The 22,500-nt window shown below is 45.8% G+C and overlaps 1 protein-coding gene across 2 annotated transcripts in view; it reads left to right on the top strand.

The window, feature by feature from the left end:
* The window catches only part of LOC143297901 (protein still life, isoform SIF type 1-like), a 355,426-nt gene that overhangs the window by 42,817 nt on the left and 290,109 nt on the right, over positions 1-22,500 (top strand). For both annotated transcript variants that reach the window (XM_076610448.1, XM_076610447.1), the window contains exon 2: positions 14,054-14,235. In XM_076610448.1, the coding sequence (XP_076466563.1) occupies positions 14,054-14,235 (182 nt within the window). The remainder of the gene's footprint in view (positions 1-14,053; positions 14,236-22,500) is intronic.

The following is a 22,500-nucleotide window of genomic DNA, read 5'->3' as shown; positions in this document are numbered from 1 at the left end:
CCCTCTCCTCTCCTCATTATCCCCCTCTCCTCTTCCCTCATTACCACCCCTTGTCTTCTCTCCTCTTCCCTCTCCTCCCATCATTACCACCTCTTGTCTTCTCTCCCCTTCCCTCTCCTCCCCTCATTATCCCCCTTGTCTTCTCTCCTCTTCCTTCTCCTCTCCTCATTACTTCCCTTGTCTTCTCTCCTCTTCCCTCTCCTCCCCTGATTATCCCCTCTGTTTTCTCTCCTCTTCCCTCTCTCCCCTCATTATCCCCCTTGTCTTCTCTCCTCTCCTTCTCCTCTCCTCATTACTTCCCCTGTCTTTTATCCTCTTCCCTCTCCTCCCTGATTATCCCCCTCTGTTTTCTCTCCTCTTCCCTCTCCTCCCCTCATTATCCCCCTTGTCTTCTCTCCTCTTCCCTCTCCTCCCCTCATTATCCCCCTTGTCTTCTCTCCTCTTCCCTCTCCTCTCCTCATTACTTCCCCTGTCTTTTCTCCTCTTCCCTCTCCTCCCCTCATTATCCCCCTTGTCTTCTCTCCTCTTCCCTCTCCTCCCCTGATTATCCCCCTTGTCTTCTCTCCTCTTCCCTCTCCTCCCCTTATTACCCCCCTTGTCTTCTCTCCTCTTCCCTCTCCTCCCCTCATTATCCCCCTTGTCTTCTCTCCTCTTCCCTCTCCTCCCCTCATTACTTCCATTGTCTTCTCTCCTCTTCACTCTCCTCCCCTCATTATCCCCCTTGTCTTCTCTTCCCTCTCCTCCCCTCATTATCCCCCTTGTCTTCTCTCCCCTTCCCTCTCCTCCCCTCATTACCCCCCTTGTCTTCTCTCCCCTTCCCTCTCCTCCCCTCATTATCCCCCTTGTCTTCTCTCCCCTTCCCTCTCCTCCCCTCATTATCCCCCTTCTCTTCTCTCCCCTTCCCTCTTCTACCCTGATTATCCCCCTTGTCTTCTCTCCTCTTCCCTCTCCTCCCCTCATTATCCCCCTTCTCTTCTCTCCCCTTCCCTCTCTTCCCCTCATTATCCCCCTTCTCTTCTCTCCCCTTCCCTCTCCTCCCCTCATTACCCCCCTTGTCTTCTCTCCTCTTCCCTCTCCTCTCCTCATTATCCCCCCTTCTCTTCTCTCCCCTTCCCTCTCCTCCCCTCATTATCCCCCTTGTCTTCTCTCCTCTTCCCTCTCCTCTCCTCATTATCCCCCTTGTCTTCTCTCCCCTTCCTTCTCCTCCCCTCATTATCCCCCTTGTCTTCTCTCCCCTTCCCTCTCCTCCCCTCATTATCCCACTTGTCTCCTCTCCCCTTCCCTCTCCTCCCCTCATTATCCCCCTTCTCTTCTCTCTGTCACGGTCGCTAAGCCGAAACTTATTTCCCTTTCCCAACCCCCCTAACTGATGACACTCCCACACAATGACACTAACAAAAACAAAATAATATGAAGCCACAGATAAAAGAAACAAATGTTTTTATACTCAAACAGCCAATTGTAATGAAAGCAAAGAAAATACACTTACATATATATATATATAAACTATTGATACACACACGCACGCCCTTGCACACACACACACAAATCACGAAATAAAGTCAGCCATGGTGTTGACATCAACGATGGTAGAATAGCTGACAACGTCAATGAAGACTGAAGTGAAGACGACAAGGACGAAGATGCAGCGAAGACGCCGATGATGATGAAGAGAAAGCAACGACGACAACAACCATAGACAACGACGACAGCGACGACGAAATGAAGACAACGACGACGACGACGGCAGCAGGGGCGCAGGCTAGGATGACAGCAGCAACAGATGATGAAACACGCCTGCAAAACACGCCCAGACAACGTGCACACAACACAATACACACGCTCTGTGTTGACAAGGAGGGTGCACAAATAGGTGACGTCTTGTTCCTGGCCTCAGCAAAACAAACACAAGCGATGACAGCACAGCAGCTACCTCATCGAGAGGCAGGAGACACTTCCGAACGAAAGAATAAAGAAAACCTGACTTGACCCCGCTGATCAAACCAGCACGAAGAGAAGCAACGACGACAAAAACCATAGACAACGACGACAGCGACGACGAAATGAAGACAACGACGACGACGACCGGCAGCAGGGGCGCAGGACTAGGATGACAGCAGCAAACAGATGATGAAACACGCATGTAAGAACACGCCCAGACAACGTGCCACACAACACAATACACACGCTCTGTGTTGACAAGGAGGGTGCACAAATAGGTGACGTCTTGTTCCTGGCCTCAGCAAAACAAACACAAGCGATGACAGCCACAGCAGCTACCTCATCGAGAGGCAGGAGCACTTCTTGAACGAAAGAATAAAGAAAACCTGGATTTGACCGCTGACTTCAAACCAGCACATAGAATTAGCACCAACACAAACTTGCCAATGTCATGGTTGACCAGATAGCTAGGCACTCAGCTACACGAAATTTGTCATTAAGGACAGTAGGTCCACAGGAATGACTATTCGAGAAAGAAGATTAAACAAAAAAACAACAACAAAAAACTACTCGACTCGCTAGTCGATGGCCCTGACCCCTTCAGCTGAACAAAAGAAACTCAGACTGAAGACTAACAGCAACACATGTACACGACATGGAACAAAAACCCAAAAACCAACGTTTTTTCCGCCACCTACGACAAACTCCGCATGGATGACGTCAATATCTATGCAATTACCAATGATTTGACGTCAATCATTCTTTGTGCACCAAAAATCCACTTTTTGGCACCACATCACACATGAAAGACAAAGGTTACAGACAAAATCATTCGAAGCAGTCAGTTGGTCTGATGCAGATTGCTCAATAAAACAAAAGCTTTACCTTCCAAGTGAAGCAGGTTTGTAAACGTAAGGATACTCCACAAACACGACATTGACTACCCCGAACACAGTTACTTCCCTGCCATCACAATACAGCAGCAAGCACCACGTGTGGGAATGCACAATTATGACTATATATATACACACACACATATATAATATACAATATTATTTTTTTTTTTTTTAGAGAGGAGATAACAATTCGTCTTCCCAGTGCTGAGAGACAGAATGGCCTAGCCGTATAAAATTTCTAGAAACCAGAAAAAAGAAAAGATAACAGAACAAACACATCTTTTGCTCAGTGTGACAATTCCCCCGCCTCAAGATTTAGAACAGTATGTTCTAATCAACAAACAAAAACCTCACACTGAGCAGGATTTACGAACAAACCTTGACCTGCCCAACACGAATTAGGACCTCACAACCGACCTCAGATAATCGGCCACCACATTTTCCCTGCCAGGAATCGCCCTGGACCTTGAACTGAAAAGGTTGCAGTTGAAGAGCCAGCGAGTGACTCTTCCACTCGCCGACTTCATCTTGTCCAGAAATTGTAGGGGTGAATGGTCTGTCCTGAACGATGAATGGGGTCCCATAAAGGTAGGACTGAAACTTCTGAATCCCCCATTACACTGACCAAACATTCTTTCTCAACGATTGGATAATTCTTTTCAGCTGAGCTCAGCTTCCTGCTGGCACAAGTCACAGGGAGTACTCCATCTTCATACTGCTGACACAGCACCGCACCCAGACCCACATCAGATGCGTCAGTCTGCAACACAAAACGTCTTCCCTGACACGGGCAGGCGACAGATAGGGGCATTACAAAACTGACGTTTCAAGGTCTGGAAAGCCTTCTCACAACTTTCATCCCACGGTACCGAGATGGCACAGAGGCCTTGGTGAGGTCAGTCAAGGGTTTGGCAATGACGGCCAAACGGGGCACGAACCGCCGATAGTAGCCTACCAAGCCCAGAAAGATGCGAATCTGCTTCTTGGTTGACGGTCTGGGAGCTTCCCTGATTCGTTCCATCTTATCACGTTGTGGTTTAATTTGTCCTTCCCTATGCGATGGCCAAGGTAAACAACTTCCACGTCCTCCAAGTTCACACTTAGACGGGCGGGCAGACAAGGAGCACTCCTGTAGTCGTCGAAAAACTCTTTCCAGCACTCTCAAATGTTGCTGCTTGTCAACGGTGGACACAATCACGTCGTCTATGAAGTTGTCCACATCGTCAGTTTGAAGAGGCTGGAGAAGCTTCCTCATCATTCTCGTGAACACAGCCCCAGCTGTGCACAAGCCAAACGGCATTTACTTTCCACTGGAAGTGGCCCTCTGGCGTAGAGAATGCCGTTTTGGGTCGATCATCCACAGCCATAGGTATCTGCCAGTATCCCTTCACCAAGTCAATCTTGCTGAAAATTCTCTTCTCCCCCAGCTTGGCAAACAGGTACTCAACATCTGGCATGGGCTCTGCATCAAACTCAGTTATCTTATTAAGGCGTCTGAAATCAACGCAAAATCTGATTTTCCCATCTTTCTTCTTGACAAGCACAATGGGTGAGCAGTAAGGCGAGACTGATGGTTCAATGACGCCCATCTGAAGCATCGATTTCACCTCCTCCCGTACGGTCTCTCGCTGTGCGAAGGGCACTGGATAAGGACGTACCCTCACGGGTACTTGAGTTGTTAACTTCAGGCTGCACGACTCTAGGTTGGTATCAGGAAGGGACATCCGTCAGAACTGATGCATACTGTTTAGTCAGCTGATGCTAGCTGGCCCTCAAAACTGGGAATCCGTTGTCAGGATCTTCACATTTTCAGGCCCCTCCAAGGCCTCAAGGGGAATGGTGGGCACATCTTTGCTCATCAAAGGTGTGACTTCTTCCTCCGATCTTTCCTGAATGACCAGTGAACACAAACCTACTGGCTTCTTTGGTTGCAATTTGAGGGTCCCTCTCAATGAACTTCTTCAACAGGTTTGCATGGTATAAGCTTGTCTTTTCCTTAACATTCAGTTTGTAGTCGGCCTCTCCGACACGCTCCAACACAGTGTATGGCTCCTTGCCATGACATCTCCAGCTTGTTTGCCTTGGTAGGTCGGAGTATCAGAACTCTTGATCCAGGCTCCATGATCCTTGTCTTGGCTTTCACGTCGAAATGACGTTTGTACCTTGCCGATGCTCTTTCCAAGCTTTCTTGGGCAACTGCACAGGATTCAGCGATTTTGTTCCTTAGCGTAACAACATATTCCGCAGCCGTCCGTAGCTCCTGGCGCTCTGGCTGAACCAAAGGTCCTTCAATACTTTCATAGGTCCACGCACCTTCCGCCATACAGCAGCTCAAAAGGAGAAAAACCAGTGCTCTCTTGCGGCACCTCGCGATAGGCGAACAACAGTGCAGGTATCCACCTATCCCACTCCTGTGGTTTCTCCTGGGCCAGACGACGCAGCATCCTCTTTTAGGGTCCCGTTGAAACGTTCAACGAGCCATTAACACTGTGCATGGTATGGGGTTGTATACAGCCTCTGATGGACAGCAGCCTGTAGTCCCTCCTTCATCACTTGTCCAACAAACTGTGAACCACGGTCGGTCCAGACTGTCTCGGGAATTCTGTCCGCGTCCACATGTTGAAAGCTGCTTCAGCAACAGCCTCTGCCGTGATCTGGCGAAGAGGAACAGCTTCAGGGTCCGTGTTGCGAAATCCACCATGACTAAGACGTACCGTATCCATTTCTTGATGCGGGAACAACTGGTCCAATGATGTCCAAAGCAACACGTTCAAAAGGTTCCTTGAACAAGGGCATCCTAATCAAAGGCACTTGGGCACTCTTCCCTTGTCAACAGTCCTTTGACACTGTAAAACAGGGACTGACAATATCGACGAATGTCGTCACACATGCCCAGGCCAGTAAAAAACTATCCCTTATTCTCTCACGGGTTTTCCTGACCCCGAGATGCCCGGACATTGGAATGTCATGTTCCAGACTCACACAACGTGACGCAGCTCCTTGGGAACGCACACTTGCGTCGACTCTTCTTTAGGACCCTGATATCGTCGCATCAACACCCCACCTTTCCTAAAAATGATGCGTGTCCGTACCCAGTGGCCATCTCTGCACCAGAGTTCACAATCTTCCCTGGCTCGTATCAAAGACTCATCCCCTCCTTGCATGAGAGCCAACTAGTCAGGGGTGGTTCCAAAACGCATTCTTGGACAGGCAAAACCTCTCGTGCCTGACCTTCTTGCCTCCTCTGAGCACAGGTTCGCACTGCACTGACCAAAGCCGGGTCAGCATACACGGGGACACTCGTCCACACAGCCTCTCCAGGCCTACGTGTGAAGTTGCCGATGAGGACATCCTCACAGGATGGCCATGACCAGGACCTCCACCCTTCCCTTTATGAAAGGCGAATCCAGATCTATCACAGCTACGGGCAAAAGACTTTGGCACTGTGACGAGCCAACACCACTGGCACCAATTCACCCTGTAAAAAGCTGAAGCTGAGACCACGCCGTTTTGCCATACCGTGTTCCTGCTCCAGTGTCCCGTAGCCCTTCACTAACATGCCATTTACATTGACCATGCACCGAGGATTGTACTCTTTGTTAGCAACAGGTGCCACAGAGAGTAGGTACTACTTGGCTCGAGGCTTTAGATCTGTTGCGGACCAGCTGAATGGGTGCAGCTCTGGTCAAGACGAGCCAAGTGTCCTTTCTTTTGGCAGTTGTAGCACACTACAGATGCCTTCGATCCTGATGATCTTGGCATCCTGAATAGGCATGATCATTCCCCCCCTTGTTCGGGTTACTAATTTCAGGGCTTACTGTTTCTCTGGACCATTTCTGCTTGACATATTTCTCTCTCCAAGAGACTGTTCCTGTCCATTTGACCCCTTGCTTGTCTCGCTTAGCCTCTCTGCCCATTCTTTTGGCTTCTGCCAGAACGGTGGCTTCTCTTGCTGCATCATCAACAGTAGACGGACGTGATCTTTTTACCTCAACTATGAATTCAGAACTGCGCATCTGAAAGAACTGTTCCTGGATCAAAAGATCTTTGACGTCCTCCACGTTGTTTTCGTTCTTCCCTGCTGTCACGCACCATAACGAAAACCACCGCCTCATCCTCTCGAGTAGCTGGGTGAACGTCTCAGCTGGTTCCTTTTTAATATTTCGAAATTTTTTCCGGTAAGCTTCAGCGTCGAGACGGAAATGCTGAAACAGTGCGGTCTTGACCGTATGGTAGTCAGTCAGTTCTGTAGGGGACAATCTCAGCACTGCCTCTCTCGCCTTGCCCCGCAGAAGGGGAATTAATCGAGTGGACAGAGATGAATCATTCCAGTGACAGAGACCAGCGATACGCTCAAAGTGGGTGATGAATGCGTCGACATCATCATCATCTCCCAAAGGATCTAGGTGGACGTATTTTGTTTTCCTCAACTTCCAACTGTCTACATCGATGTTCCGACTGGGCCTGCATTTCCTTTTCTTTGAGCTGTACCTCCTTGAGTTTAATCTCTAGCCTCAGCCTGCTTAAGAGCCTTCTCTTCCTCATCTTTCCTTTCTAAGGCGGGCTCTCTCTCTCTTCTTTCTCTCTAAGGCGGGCTTCTTCTCTCTCTTCTTTCTCTCTAAGGCGGGCTTCTTCTCTCTCTTCTTTCTCTCTAAGGCGGGGCTTCTTCTCTCTCTTCTTTCTCTTTCTGCCGAGCAAGCTGTTCCTGTCTGGTGACTCTTTCTTCCTCATTTCTCATAGACTCGGTGATGAACTTGGCCAGTGCCTCGCCCTGAAGTCCCATTCGTGCTCCCAGCTGACCTAAGTTCACATACATGTCCTCTCGAGCAGGAGCAGAACCCGCCGGTCTAATTTCAGTCTCATCAGTAGCCATAATGTCGTCCGGATTATATTGTGGGGTCGCACGGGTATGACGAGGCATAAGCTTTAGCAAGCCGACGCGTTTCTAGTTTTTACACAACTGACGGGGGGGAAAAAAAGAGTAAATATTCAGCCGAAGCTTCAATAAATAAGTAATTTGTCAACCCAGATTCGAATCAAATCAAGCCACATCTACCGCCCAAAACCCAGCCAACCGGTGGGGCTATTGCCACACGTGTGACTATGCTAACACATTCCCTGGGTAACAATATTACTCACAAGGGAATCAAATATAAACCAAACGAATATCCTCATTCGTGACCACCTTGCCCTGAACTGAGCCAGTACGAATGCCCATCCACAATCGACTACAATCATCAAACTACAATTTGTTGTAAAACAACCCAACATAAACTGGCGTCACTGTCCCATCTCCCTGACATGAATGCAATTGCAAAAACTGTCATATCACGTATCCACCTCAGTGAGGATATACATAACAAACCAATCAAGAATCAACATCAACCACCAAAGAGCAACTCCAAATCGAAATCAAATTCATTACCACAAAGCAAAGAAATGCATGAAGTAATTGACACACACCCAAGTGCAAGTATGTGCATACACATGTCATACCATATGATATATACATGTAAACATGGCGCCAGACACAATGCATACACAACACTCAACAACACAAGTTGACAAGCCCTGCCCAGCAATATATAGCTAGGGGAGGATACTACGTACAGCCACCCGGGACTATCGTACACGCCCGCCAAACACCCACTGCTATAACACTAATGATCAAGACAAGGACACCCCTCCCTCCTGCCCCCCTAACCTATATCCTAACCCAGCTAAACAAATCCCAACACACTCTAACTAAAAGTACCCCGCATCTCCACCATTTGTCACGGTCGCTAAGCCGAAACTTATTTCCCTTTCCCAACCCCCCCTAACTGATGACACTCCCACACAATGACACTAACAAAAACAAAATAATATGAAGCCACAGATAAAAGAAACAAATGTTTTTATACTCAAACAGCCAATTGTAATGAAAGCAAAGAAAATACACTTACATATATATATATATAAACTATTGATACACACACGCACGCCCTTGCACACACACACACAAATCACGAAATAAAGTCAGCCATGGTGTTGACATCAACGATGGTAGAATAGCTGACAACGTCAATGAAGACTGAAGTGAAGACGACAAGGACGAAGATGCAGCGAAGACGCCGATGATGATGAAGAGAAAGCAACGACGACAACAACCATAGACAACGACGACAGCGACGACGAAATGAAGACAACGACGACGACGACGGCAGCAGGGGCGCAGGCTAGGATGACAGCAGCAACAGATGATGAAACACGCCTGCAAAACACGCCCAGACAACGTGCACACAACACAATACACACGCTCTGTGTTGACAAGGAGGGTGCACAAATAGGTGACGTCTTGTTCCTGGCCTCAGCAAAACAAACACAAGCGATGACAGCACAGCAGCTACCTCATCGAGAGGCAGGAGACACTTCCGAACGAAAGAATAAAGAAAACCTGGACTTGACCCGCTGATCAAACCAGCACGAAGAGAAAGCAACGACGACAACAACCATAGACAACGACGACAGCGACGACGAAATGAAGACAACGACGACGACGACGGCAGCAGGGGCGCAGGCTAGGATGACAGCAGCAACAGATGATGAAACACGCATGTAAAACACGCCCAGACAACGTGCACACAACACAATACACACGCTCTGTGTTGACAAGGAGGGTGCACAAATAGGTGACGTCTTTGTTCCTGGCCTCAGCAAAACAAACACAAGCGATGACAGCACAGCAGCTACCTCATCGAGAGGCAGGAGACACTTTTGAACGAAAGAATAAAGAAAACCTGGATTTGACCCGCTGATCAAACCAGCACATAGAATTAGCACCAACACAAACTTGCCAATGTCATGGTTGACCAGATAGCTAGGCACTCAGCTACACGAAATTTGTCATTAAGGACAGTAGGTCCACAGGAATGACTATTCGAGAAAGAAGATTAAACAAAAAAAACAACAACAAAAAACTACTCGACTCGCTAGTCGATGGCCCTGACCCTTCAGCTGAACAAAAAGAAAACTCAGACTGAAGACTAACAGCAACACATGAACACGACATGGAACAAAACCCAAAACCAACGTTTTTTCCTCCCCTACGACAAACTCCGCATGGATGACGTCAATATCTATGCAATTACCAATGATTTGACGTCAATCATTCTTTGTGCACCAAAAATCCACTTTTTGGCACCACATCACCACATGAAAGACAAAGGTTACAGACAAAATCATTCGAAGCAGTCAGTTGGTCTGATGCAGATTGCTCAATAAAACAAAAGCTTTACCTTCCAAGTGAAGCAGGTTGTAAACGTAAGGATACTCCACAAACACGACATTGACTACCCCGAACACAGTTACTTCCCTGCATCACAATACAGCAGCAAGCACACGTGTGGAATGCACCAATTATGACTATATATATACACACACACATATATATATATACATATATTTTTTTTTTTTTTAGAGAGGAGATAACAATTCGTCTTCCCAGTGCTGAGAGACAGAATGGCCTAGCCGTATAAAATTTCTAGAACCAGAAAAAAGAAAAGATAACAGAACAAACACATCTTTTGCTCAGTGTGACACTCTCCCCTTCCCTCTCTCCCCTCATTATCCCCCTTCTCTTCTCTCCCCTTCCCTCTCCTCCCCTCATTATCCCCCTTGTCTTCTCTCCCCTTCCCTCTCCTCCCCTCATTATCCCCCTTGTCTTCTCTCCTCTTCCCTCTCCTCCCCTCATTATCCCCCTTCTCTTCTCTCCCCTTCCCTCTCTCCCCTCATTATCCCCCTTCTCTTCTCTCCCCTTCCCTCTCCTCCCCTCATTATCCCCCTTGTCTTCTCTCCTCTTCCCTCTCCTCTCCTCATTATCCCCCTTCTCTTCTCTCCCCTTCCCTCTCCTCCCCTCATTATCCCCCTTGTCTTCTCTCCTCTTCCCTCTCCTCCCCTCATTATCCCCCTTGTCTTCTCTCCCCTTCCCTTCTCCTCCCCTCATTATCCCCCTTGTCTTCTCTCCCCTTCCCTCTCCTCCCCTCATTATCCCCCTTCTCTTCTCTCCCTTCCCTCTCCTCCCCTCATTATCCCCCTTGTCTTCTCTCCTTTTCCCTCTCCTCTCCTCATTACTTCCCCTGTCTTCTCTCCTCTTCCCTCTCCTCCCCTCATTATCCCCCTTGTCTTCTCTCCTCTTCCCTCTCCTCTCCTCATTACTTCCCTTGTCTTCTCTCCTCTTCCCTCTCCTCCCCTTATTACCCCCCTTGTCTGTTCCTGAACTCTTCTCTTTCCTTCCCTCATTACCCCCCCCCCTTGTCTTCTCTCATCGTCCCTCCCCCTCCCCCTATTACCCCCCTTTCTCTTCCTCATCAACTCCCCTTCCCGCGCCTCCCACTCCCCAATCTTCCCTTCCCCTCTCTCGTCCCACCCTCTTCCACCCCTTCCCTCTCCTCCCACCACCCACCCCCTTTCCTTCACACCAAGTCAATAGAACGCAGACCAGTGCCCTGATACAATTACAAAGCCAGGGAAATCACACAGAAAATAGCAAGAGCCATTTCGTTTGGTTTGGTTTGGTTTTTTGTGGTCACCCCCCCCACACACACACACACACACACACACACAAACACACACACCCCCCAAAAAATGTCATGCGTGTGTGTGTGTGTGTGTGTGTGTGTGTGTGTTTGGGACGGGGTGGTTGGAATCCGAGAGGAACTTGTGGAAGGTGTATGTGTGTGTGTGTGTGTGTGTGTGTGTGTGTGTGTGTGTGTGTGTGTGTGTGTGTGTGGTGTTTATTCTATTGATGAGTCCCTCGTCTCAATGTGTTTGTGCATCGTGTGGTTGTTTGCCTCTGTGTGTGTGTGTGTGTGTGTGCGCGCGCGCGCGCGTGTGTATGTGTGTGTGTGTGCTTACGTGTACGTGTACGAGCGTGTTTGCATGTGTGTGTGTGTGTGTGTGTGTGTGTGCTACGTGTGCGTGTACGGGCGTGTTTGCATGTGTGTGTGTGTGTGTGTGTGTGTGTGTGCGCGCGCATTCGTGTGTTTGTGCGTGCTCGCGCGCGCGTGTGTGTGTATGCCTGTGTACCTTTGTATGTGTATACGCGCGTGTATATGTGCATACGTATGTGTATGCGCATTCGTGTGTGTGTGTGTGTGTGTGTGTGTGTGTGTGTGTGTTAGTGTGCGCCCGCCCGCTGACAATGAGAATGATGATGTTGACAACGCCGTAGGAAAATTACAGGAAGTCAGAAGAACGACAATTACCGACAATTAAAATTCAGTCATGGTTTTTGGTGATAATGATGAGGATGCTGGCAATAGCGCTGTTGACAACGACGGCGATGAGATGATGACAATGATAACGAAGACGACCACAGCGATCACGAACATAATTTCATCAACGATGAAGACAATGATGATTTTTTTTTTTTGGTTCTTTCTGATGTTGCTGATGGCTATGGCGACAATGACGATGGTGATGCTTATGATGACGATGACGTTGGAGGTGGTGATGACGACAGTGACGATGAAAGTGGTGATGATGAGTCTGCTGCTGCTGACGACGACGACGTTTTTGATGGTGATAATGCTGCTGTTACTGCTGCTGATGATGATGATGGTTATCATCATCATTACGCTGGTGTTGGTGATGATGACGAATACAATGACGACGACGACGACGATGTCGATAACGACGGTCATGACGATGAATATAATGCCGATGATGATGACGATAACCATGCTGGAAAGGAAGATAACGATGACGATTGTGACGATAATTATGATAATACTACAACTAATGTAAGCTTATATAGCGCAGTACCCCCATCTCAGATGGGGCTCACCGCACTTTACAATAAAACATACAAATCTAAGACCGTACAAATTTAAGACTAAGTGACGTATAACATGTACAAAGTCAACACAATGATCATAATGATGATGATGCTGATGATGACGACAAACGATACAAATCTACGACTATACAAATTCAAGACTAATTGACGTATAACATGTACAAAGTCAACACAATGATGATGATGGTGATGACGACAAATGATACAAATCTAAGACCGTACAAATTTAAGACTAAGTGACGTAAAACATGTACAAAGTCAACACAATGATGATGATGATGATGATGATGATGACGACAAACGATACAAATCTAAGACCGTACAAATTTAAGACTAAGTGACGTAAAACATGTACAAAGTCAACACAATGATCATAATGATGATGCTGATGATGACGACAAACGATACAAATCTAAGACTATACAAATTCAAGACTAAGTGACGTAAAACATGTACAAAGTCAACACAATGATCATAATGATGATGATGCTGATGATGACGACAAACGATACAAATCTAAGACTGTACAAATTCAAGACTAGGTGACGTAAATCATGTACAAAGTCAACACAATGATCATAATGATGATGCTGATGATGACGACAAACGATACAAATCTAAGACTATACAAATTCAAGACCAATTGACGTAAAACATGTACAAAGTCAACACAATGATCATAATGATGATGCTGATGATGATGATGATGATGACGACAAACGATACAAATCTAAGACTATACAAATTCAAGACTGAGTGACGTAAAACATGTACAAAGTCAACACAATGATCATAATGATGATGCTGATGATGACGACAAACGATACAAATCTACGACTATACAAATTCAAGACTAATTGACGTAAAACATGTACAAAGTCAACACAATGATCATAATGATGATGCTGATGACGATGACGACAAACGATACAAATCTAAGACTATACAAATTCAAGACTAATTGACGTAAAACATGTACAAAGTCAACACAATGATCATAATGATGATGATGCTGATGATGACGACAAACGATACAAATCTAAGACTATACAAATTCAAGACTAATTGACGTAAAACATGTACAAAGTCAACACAATGATCATAATGATGATGCTGATGATGACGACAAACAATACAAATCTAAGACTATACAAATTTAAGACTAATTGACGTAAAACATGTACAAAGTCAACACAATGATCATAATGATGATGATGCTGATGATGACGACAAACGATACAAATCTAAGACTATACAAATTCAAGACTAAGTGACGTAAAACATGTACAAAGTCAACACAATGATCATAATGATGATGATGCTGATGATGACGACAAACGATAACGATGTCGGGTGTTGCCGTGTCATTGACACACAGGTTGTGGGCGGACGTGTTCCGGGTGCACGGGTCAGGGGACTACTCTCGCTGGGAGCGGGTGTCGGAGGACGTGGTGCCCGTCAACATCAGCTGCATCGAGGACACCCCGCACACCGTCTTCCAGATCACCGCCTACAACAGGCAGGTGGAGAAGATCTTCGACGTCAAGATCACCCAGCCAGGTGAGTTTGGTGGCCCAGGTGGTGTGCTACCGCTGTTGCTGTTTACTTGTTTACTTGTTTGCTGGTTTGTTTGTTTGCTTGTTTGTTCAGCGCCTACAACGTGTTTACTTATTGACCACCTGGAGCATGTTTACTTTTCACTGCCTACAACAGGCACGTGGAGAAGATACTCGACGTCAAGATTACGCAGCCCAGGTGGTCCATGTGTGCTATTTGCTGCTGCTGCTATTACTATCCGTTTGTTTGTTTGTTGGCTGGGTTGGCTTGTTTTTCTTGGTGTGTTTTCTTTGTTTGTTTATTCGTTCACCACCTACAACAGGCAGGAGGGGAACGTCTTCGGCGTCAATGTCATGCAGTCAGGTGAGGTGGCGGCCAAATGTGCTGCTGCTGCTGCTACTGCTACTGTTTGTTTGTATGTTTGTTTGTTTGTTTATCCACTGTCTTCACCTGGCAGGTGGAGAAGATTTTCAACGTCAAGATCACAAGCCAGGTGAGGTGCAGGCGTGCGCGCACATAACATTTTGGTCTCAAAGTGTTTCAAGTGTGCTTTTATTTTCATCTTTACTGTAGCCCCAATGGATTTTATTTCTGAAATGAAAGTTACCTTGCATTGCATTGCTTTTGCCATGGAAAAAAAAAACAGAAAAAAAGGGGGAATGGAGTGAGGATGAAATATGCGAGATGATGATGGGGATGTGGAGGTGGGTGTACGAGGGATGAGAATCAGACTGATACAAGACGACAATAGTAAGGTATTATCCGCATCCGTACGCACCCCCCCCCCCTCTCCCTCCCCCCTCTCTCTCTATCCCTTCTTCCTCTCTCTGTGTGTCTCTGTCTGTCTGTCTGTCTGTCTGTCTCTCTCTCTCTCTCTCTCTCTCTCTGTCTCTGTCTCTTTCTCTCTCAGCTAAAACATTAGTCTTGGGATTTTTGTTTAAGTTATGTTTTTTTCTCGGTGACCGTACATTAACATTCTTGCGTTCTGTCTTTTTGTTTATCTGTCTACCTCTCTCTTAGTAGTATATATGTTGTCGCTGTTGTTGTTGGTAGTGGTGGTGGTAGTGGATGTGTTTGTCTGATAGTCCTTCACTGTCGCTATGTCAGCTCTGGGATTTCACTGGCTCGTGGGTGTTGTTTTTGTTTTGTTGTTTTTTTCTCTTTGTTGTTGTTGTTGTTTCTTTTCTCCAGTAGAAATTGGGAAGCCGGTCAGGTTATGAGAGAGGTGTCTCGCCATCGGACACCATAGGGACGGACGAGTTTGTTGCCGATGCTGTGTCTTCTGTCTGATGAGTCTGCAGGGAACGAGAGACTCGAGTCATGTCAGGCCTTACAAATGGCTTTTTTTTCTTCCCCTCCCCCCCTCCCTTCCGTAGAGAATTCAAACGGCCCAGCCACCGAAACGGCTTCTTTCCTGACCCCTTTAGAGAATTCAAATGGCCCGCTACGCCTGTGGCGTTTCTGTCATTAGAGATTTCAAATGGCCACCACCACCCTGAAGAGGTACCTTCCCGTCTCTAACCACGCCCCTCCCTTCCCACCCCCCACCCCCCACCCCTATCCTCTCTCTCTCTCAGTCCCGTCTCCAACCCTCTGTATTTGTTTTTGAAGCTTTGTGTTTTGTTTGTTTGCTGTTGTTTTTATTGGAAGCTTTTTCTTTAGAGCTATTCTCCTGCATTTCTTACTGACCACCCACTGTTCAATTATACATTATATGCATTCATACATATTTATATCTACACACACACACACACACACACACACACACACACACACACACACACACACCACACACACACATATATATATATATATATGTGTGTGGGGGGGGGGGGTGAGGGGGGGGGTGAGGGGGGGGGGATAAACAGATAGAAAGATTGATTGATTGACTGACTGATTGACTGATTGTTTTATGCATGCATACATACATACATAATTATATACATGCACACACACACACACACACACACACACAAACACACACACACACACACACACATATTTATAGATAGACAAATATATATAGAGATAGATAGGAAGATAAATTATTGATATAGAAACGGTCTTAATAGCGTTTTCTGAGCCCAAACCAATATATATATATATATATATATGTGTGTGTGTGTGTGTGTGTGTGTGTGTGTGTGTGTGTGTGTGTGTGTGTGTGTGTACACACTTACAGAAAGAAGAAACCACAACAACAACACTTTGGTGTTAACTAAATTTTCGCCTTTATTGGTTTGATCACAGTTACAGCCTCAGTGGTTTAAAACACATGCAGCGAACATTTCCTTAGCTCTTCTCTTAGGTGTGGAGTGTGATCTGGATGTGATGATTCAAGAAGAAGAGAATTACCAGCTGAAACCAGACTTCACATTTCAAATAGTTTGTATCATATCCAAGAATTCATTATATATCTGGCAGAATTATCAAACCCTTTGAGTAGCTAAAAAGTTAAGAATAAACGGAAACAACTTTCGTCAAACGCACCCACAAACAGTTTAATGGAGAGAGAGTCTGTAAATCCCCAACAACTGCGAATTGTAAAATAAGACTTAGCTTTCATACGAAGTGTCAAGTTTATGACCATAGTCCATCTTAGAGGATCGTTGCAAGTGGAAAACAGTAAAGTTCTAAAAAGAAGTGCCCCCTCCCGCCCCCTTCAAAAAATCTCAAAAAACTCTTTAAGAAGCAAGACGATCTCAGTCCAGCTGCATCGAATGCAAAGAGCCGTGTGTGCTCTTCAGTTTAACGTCCATTCACGAAGCGTTACTTTAGACGAACGCAAAAGCCATGTTCCATCCAAAAAAGTTTCCCGAGATCTCCCAGTTTTCCCACAGACATCAGTCATGCTGGAGTTAAGAGATGGGATGGAAAAGGTGGTTACCAAATGCTGAGGATGCTGGGAGGGACAGTGCTGGCGGCTGGTTGTAAGTGGAGTGATGGCCTAGAGGTAACGCGTCCGCCTAGGAAGCGAGAGAATCTGAGCGCGCTGGTTCGAATCACGGCTCAGCCGCCGATATTTTCTCCCCCTCCACTAGACCTTGAGTGGTGGTCTGGACGCTAGTCATTCGGATGAGATGATAAACCGAGGTCCCGTGTGCAGCACGCACTTAGCGCACGTTAAAGAACCCACGGCAACAAAAGGGTTGTTCCTGGCAAAATTCTGTAGAAAAATCCACTTCGATAGGAAAAACAAATAAAACTGCACGCAGGAAAAAATTTTTTAAATGGGCTGGCGCTATAGTATAGCGACGCGCTCTCCCTGGGGAGAGCAGCCCGGATTTCACAGATAAATCTGTTGTGAAAAAAACAAAAACAAAATACAAATACAAAATAAGAGCAATTTTGCTTCTCTTCCTCCCACCCTCACGTGCCCCCACCACCACCAACACCAACAGCATCAACCAGCATCCCCACCCACCCTCCATCTTGTGGACTGTTGTGGCCCCCTGGTCTGACTGACTGACACTGCCCCCCACCCCCCACCTCCCTTGTCTCTCTTTCTCTCAAATGATAATACAGATAATAATAATAATAATAATAATAGTAATGCTGTCTTTTATTTTCAGTCTAACATCACCATCTTAGATAAACAGACTATCAATGAATAAACGAACGATCTCTCGCGCGCTCGCTCGCTCTCTGTGTGTCTGTTTCTGTCTGTCTCTCTGTCTGTCTGTCTACCTGCCTGTCTGTGTGTCTGTCTCTCTTCTCCTCTCTCCTCTCTATGTCTCTGTCTCTCTTTCTCCTCTCTCTCTCTTCCCCTCTCTCATCTTTCTGTCTGTCTGTATTTTTTCCCTCTGTCTTTCTCTTTCTATCTCCTCCCCCTCTTTCTTTCTATGTCTCCTGGTATGCCGATGGATCCTTGTTATTAGCACCCATCCCACCCCACCCCACCCCTATCCCAGTATTCCACCATCCCTTTTAACTCTATTGCAGTCACTATGGCCACAGCCGAACACAACAAGAACAGTTTCTCTGTAAATGTAGGAATGCAAAATGGTTAAAAGATCGTTTTGTTTTAAACATTCTTTTTTGAATGTCACAACACTAATGCAAACGAATTCGACAGGTTTTATATGAAACAGTTATATTAAATCCAGCTGGTTTGTTTGTCTTCATTTTTGACTCACTTGTGTAAACAAAGTGAGTCTGTGTTTTAACCCGGTGTTCGGTTGTTGTGTGTGTGTGTGTGTCCGTGTGTCTTTGTGTCTGTGTGTCCGTGGTAAACTTTAACATTGACATTTTCTCTGCAAATACTTTGTCAGTTGACACCAAATTTGGCATAAAAATAGGAAAAATTCAGTTCTTTCCAGTCATCATGTTTAAAACAATATTGCACCTATGGGATGGGCACAAAAAAATAAAAAAGAAGCCTAATTATATGCAAACTGCATTTACTGTTATACTTATATTTTTTGTATTCTCTAAACTTGGCACTTTGACCTCTTATTCTGACACAACAACTAGAGGAGTCATTATTATCATTTTTTGTTCAAACAGGAACTTCTTTTGCTAAGCATGGCATTTTTATTTATTTTGCAAACGTTTTGGTGCAGATAGTAAAAAAGGGAAATTACTCTGTAATTAATGCTAGGGGACGTAATTTATCACAAGTGAGTCTTGAAGGCCTTGCCTCTCTTGTTGTGTTTGTTTTTCAAGGGGGTAGGGGGAGGGGGGGGGCGTCAGAGAGTGCGGATTTACACGATGCATATGTGCTGCACTTCTTAAGCTTTCAAGAGATAAGAAAGGGAATTGGAATGTCTAAACTGACAGACAGAACCAGCGCACTTTTCAGTGACCTTGAGAGCTTGTCGAATGCTGCAGGAATAGAACTTGTCGAATGCTGCAGGAATAGAACATGTAACACAGCAGTCATGAATTGATTGTTTTGATTGCGTACATGAAACACGCGTTACAAGCACACATTTGTCTTACGCACCCAGGTTAAGGTAAATCGAAGTAAGTTCTAAAGTACCACCACCATCATCATCATCATCATCATCATCATCATCCACTGTCTTCTTCTGAAAAGTATTCTTAAAAAAAACCAGTATTTTCAAAAGTTTGCTCCTTTTTGAGAATAATCAGAGAGAAGACTTATTGTTTGAAATTAGGTATTTATTGCACTCCCCATTCATGAAAGGTGCAACAAATGGTGATTTGTATTGGATACCATCCCATACTGGATTCCTTTCGAATTAAAGACCAAGCAGACTGAGCAGCTAAAAGGTGAGCAAAGAATTATACAGATAGTATGAAAATATAGTGCCCATTGTCATACAAGGAAATAAGTAATATACCTGAAAGAGACTTTAATAGGTGCTTTCATTCAACTCTAAAACCTCGTCAGTTGACTCTCAGACTTTGGTCCGATTCGTTGACCAATTCTGAGTTTCATTTTCAGACTATTATCTAATTCATTACAGACTAAATATCGTTCTAATGTCAAGCGCACATGCTTTAGTATCATGACAGTTAAGCATATTATAAGTTTTTAATGTGGTTTGATGAAACCTTATCTGCTCGAAAGTGTGTCTTCTCAAGTGACTGAGAACGTTGATGTTTTTGACTTTTTGCATTCATTATCAGTTGTTTCGCTTGTTAGATTAACGACTTCTCTTTTACGAAGTCCTTTAAGTAATTTCCTGCAATTGTATTTAGACCTTTGTTTTCTTCTTCTTCTTCTGCGTTCACTCGTATGCACACGAGTGGGCTTTTACGTGTGTGACCGTTTTTACCCCGCCATGTAGGCAGCCATACTCCGTTTTCGGGGGTGTGCATGCTGGGTATGTTCTTGTTTCCATAACCCACCGAACGCTGACATGGATTACGGGATCTTTAACGTGCGTATTTGATCTTCTGCTTGCATATACACACGAAGGGGGTTCAGGCACTAGCAGGTCTGCACATATTTTGACCTGGGAGATCGGAAAAATCTCCACCCTTTACCCACCAGGCGCCGTCACCGTGATTCGAATCCTGGGCCCTCAGATTGACAGTCCAACGCTTTAACCACTCGGCTATTGCGCCCGTCGACCTTTTTTTTCAAATTTCACCCCTCCACCTCCTCATATGCCCAGTTTCTCCCATCTCACCATCCATCCACACACATTCCCCACCTCTCCAAAACAATAATACTCAGATGTATACATTCATACATTAACAAAATGTCTCTTCAGTCACCGATATGTGTGACGGGACGTCAAACAAGATTCCTCTTTACCATCTTCTTATTCACAGGCTTCTTCTTCCTCTTCTTCTTCTTCTTCTTCTTCACAGTCTTCCTTCTTTGAGATGCGATGTAGTTTGACACTGCACGCTACAGTGCAGCGTTGTGTGATGTAATGTGGTATGGTGTGTACAACAGATCGCTTTGTGTCCATGTCAGCATGTCGTAGTTTGTGAGCCGCACGTGTTTTTACTGTTTCGTCAGCCGCACGTGTTTTTCGTGTTTCATGAACCACTGTCTCTGAAGTGAAAGCGTCAGTGAGTCATGTGACTAGGGTAAGCCGTGCAATGATTGGCCAAGCCCCAGGAGGCGGTACGACTGCAAGTGTATGCTCGGGGGGAGGTGGAGTGAAGCTAGTGAGAAAGAGGGGCGGGCAGCTGTACTGAGGAAGCTGAAGACAAGAGAAGAAGAAGAAAACTTAGAAGACGTGGAGACTATTACAGAAGAAAACTGCGACGTGGAGACCACAGCAGAAGAAGACGTGGAGACTACAGCAGAAGAAAACTGCGACGTGGAGACTACAAGAAGAAAACTGCGACGTGGAGACTACAGCAGAAGAAAATTGCGATGTGGAGACTACAGCAGAAGAAAACTGCGACGTGGAGACTACAGCAGAAGAAAATTGCGACGTGGAGACTACAGCAGAAGAAAAATGCGATGTGGAGACTACAGCAAAAAGAGAAGACTGCGACGTGGAGACTACTGTAACCCATCAGCACAAAGCAGGACTAAGGGCGGCTTCTGATTGTCTTGGAACATCACCTACAGCAGCTGCATAAAGTTCAAAACTTTTCGTCCATCGAGTCCATCTTGATGAAGCACGCGAAGGATCACCCGTTGGATCACACGTTCCAACACAAGGAATGTGCCCAGCCATCTTTATGGAACTTATGATTACGACGTACGTGTTTGACAAAGAAAGAGTCCACAGGAATGAAGAAAAACTCTCTTGCCGACTCTTAAGTCTCAACTGACTGTTATTCCTTGTCGCCATTTTGTAACCATTCACACGACATGAACAACAGTAGGCATGGTGAACATTAATTCAGGCTTAGTTTCAGGTGTCCCTCAAACAACGTATTTCGGTTACATCAACATCACATGAAACACCCGAAAATCTCACGTAATTAAGAATGTCAGCCATTTTATTTTGATGTTAGAGCTTCAGTCTGCTATACTTGAATCTACTACAACGACAGCAGAACAAAGCTGCGACACTTGACAAGAAGACGGTGCCACAGAGTCAGTGCCAGACGACGCCGGAGAGGACAGCAGCGTCAGAGAGGTCGGCGTCACAGGGAAGATTGGCCAAACTACATCACAAGTTCTTCCTTCGTGTAGCTCACTGTGTGTCACTGTGTTGTGTTTTGTGTTTTAGAGTTGTTTTTTGTGGGTTTTTTTTTTTTTTTTTAATTTTTTTTTAGAGAGAGAGAGAGAGAGTGCGCCGGTATGTGGGAGTGAATTGAACTGAAATGTGAAGAAAAAACCCACGTAAATTCTTGGATTGGTCTTTGTGTGCGGAATGAAAGATGAGTGAGTGCGGACTCCAGAGGGATCTTTGTCGAATTTTCATTGGGTGTTTGTTTTTCCGTGTTGCGTTCAGGGTTACAGTGTGGTGTGGAGTGACTGGTATAAAGTGGTATGGTGAGATGTACTACATTATTACCCGGGGTGTTATGGTGTAGCTTTTGTTTTACGTGGCAACATTTACTGACGTATAATGTGGCTGTGTTCAGTACCCTGTGTATGATAGTCAGTCGTGTCTGACTTTGACCATCAGAGCACACAGCAGAGGAGGCAGCTGATGTTCTGACTGTCTGGGTTGGAATTTTATTACAGTGGAGAGTATCTTGCCCAAGATACATCCCCACTCTCTCGGGCAAGAGGATTTCAGGACAGTCGGCGCTAGGATGGTTCCCGAAGGGCAACTAGTGCCCCCCCCCCCCTCCCGCCCCCCCGCCTCCCCCGCAACATCACCACCCCACCCCAACCCCCCCAGTGGCAAAATTAAGGGAGGGTACCATTTATTTGTC

This window comes from Babylonia areolata, chromosome 23, assembly GCF_041734735.1.
Source record: "Babylonia areolata isolate BAREFJ2019XMU chromosome 23, ASM4173473v1, whole genome shotgun sequence".
Classification (NCBI taxonomy): Eukaryota; Metazoa; Mollusca; class Gastropoda; order Neogastropoda; family Buccinidae; genus Babylonia; species Babylonia areolata.
The sequence above is the reverse complement of the archived record's forward strand: the minus strand, read 5'-3'. Positions and strand labels throughout refer to the sequence as shown.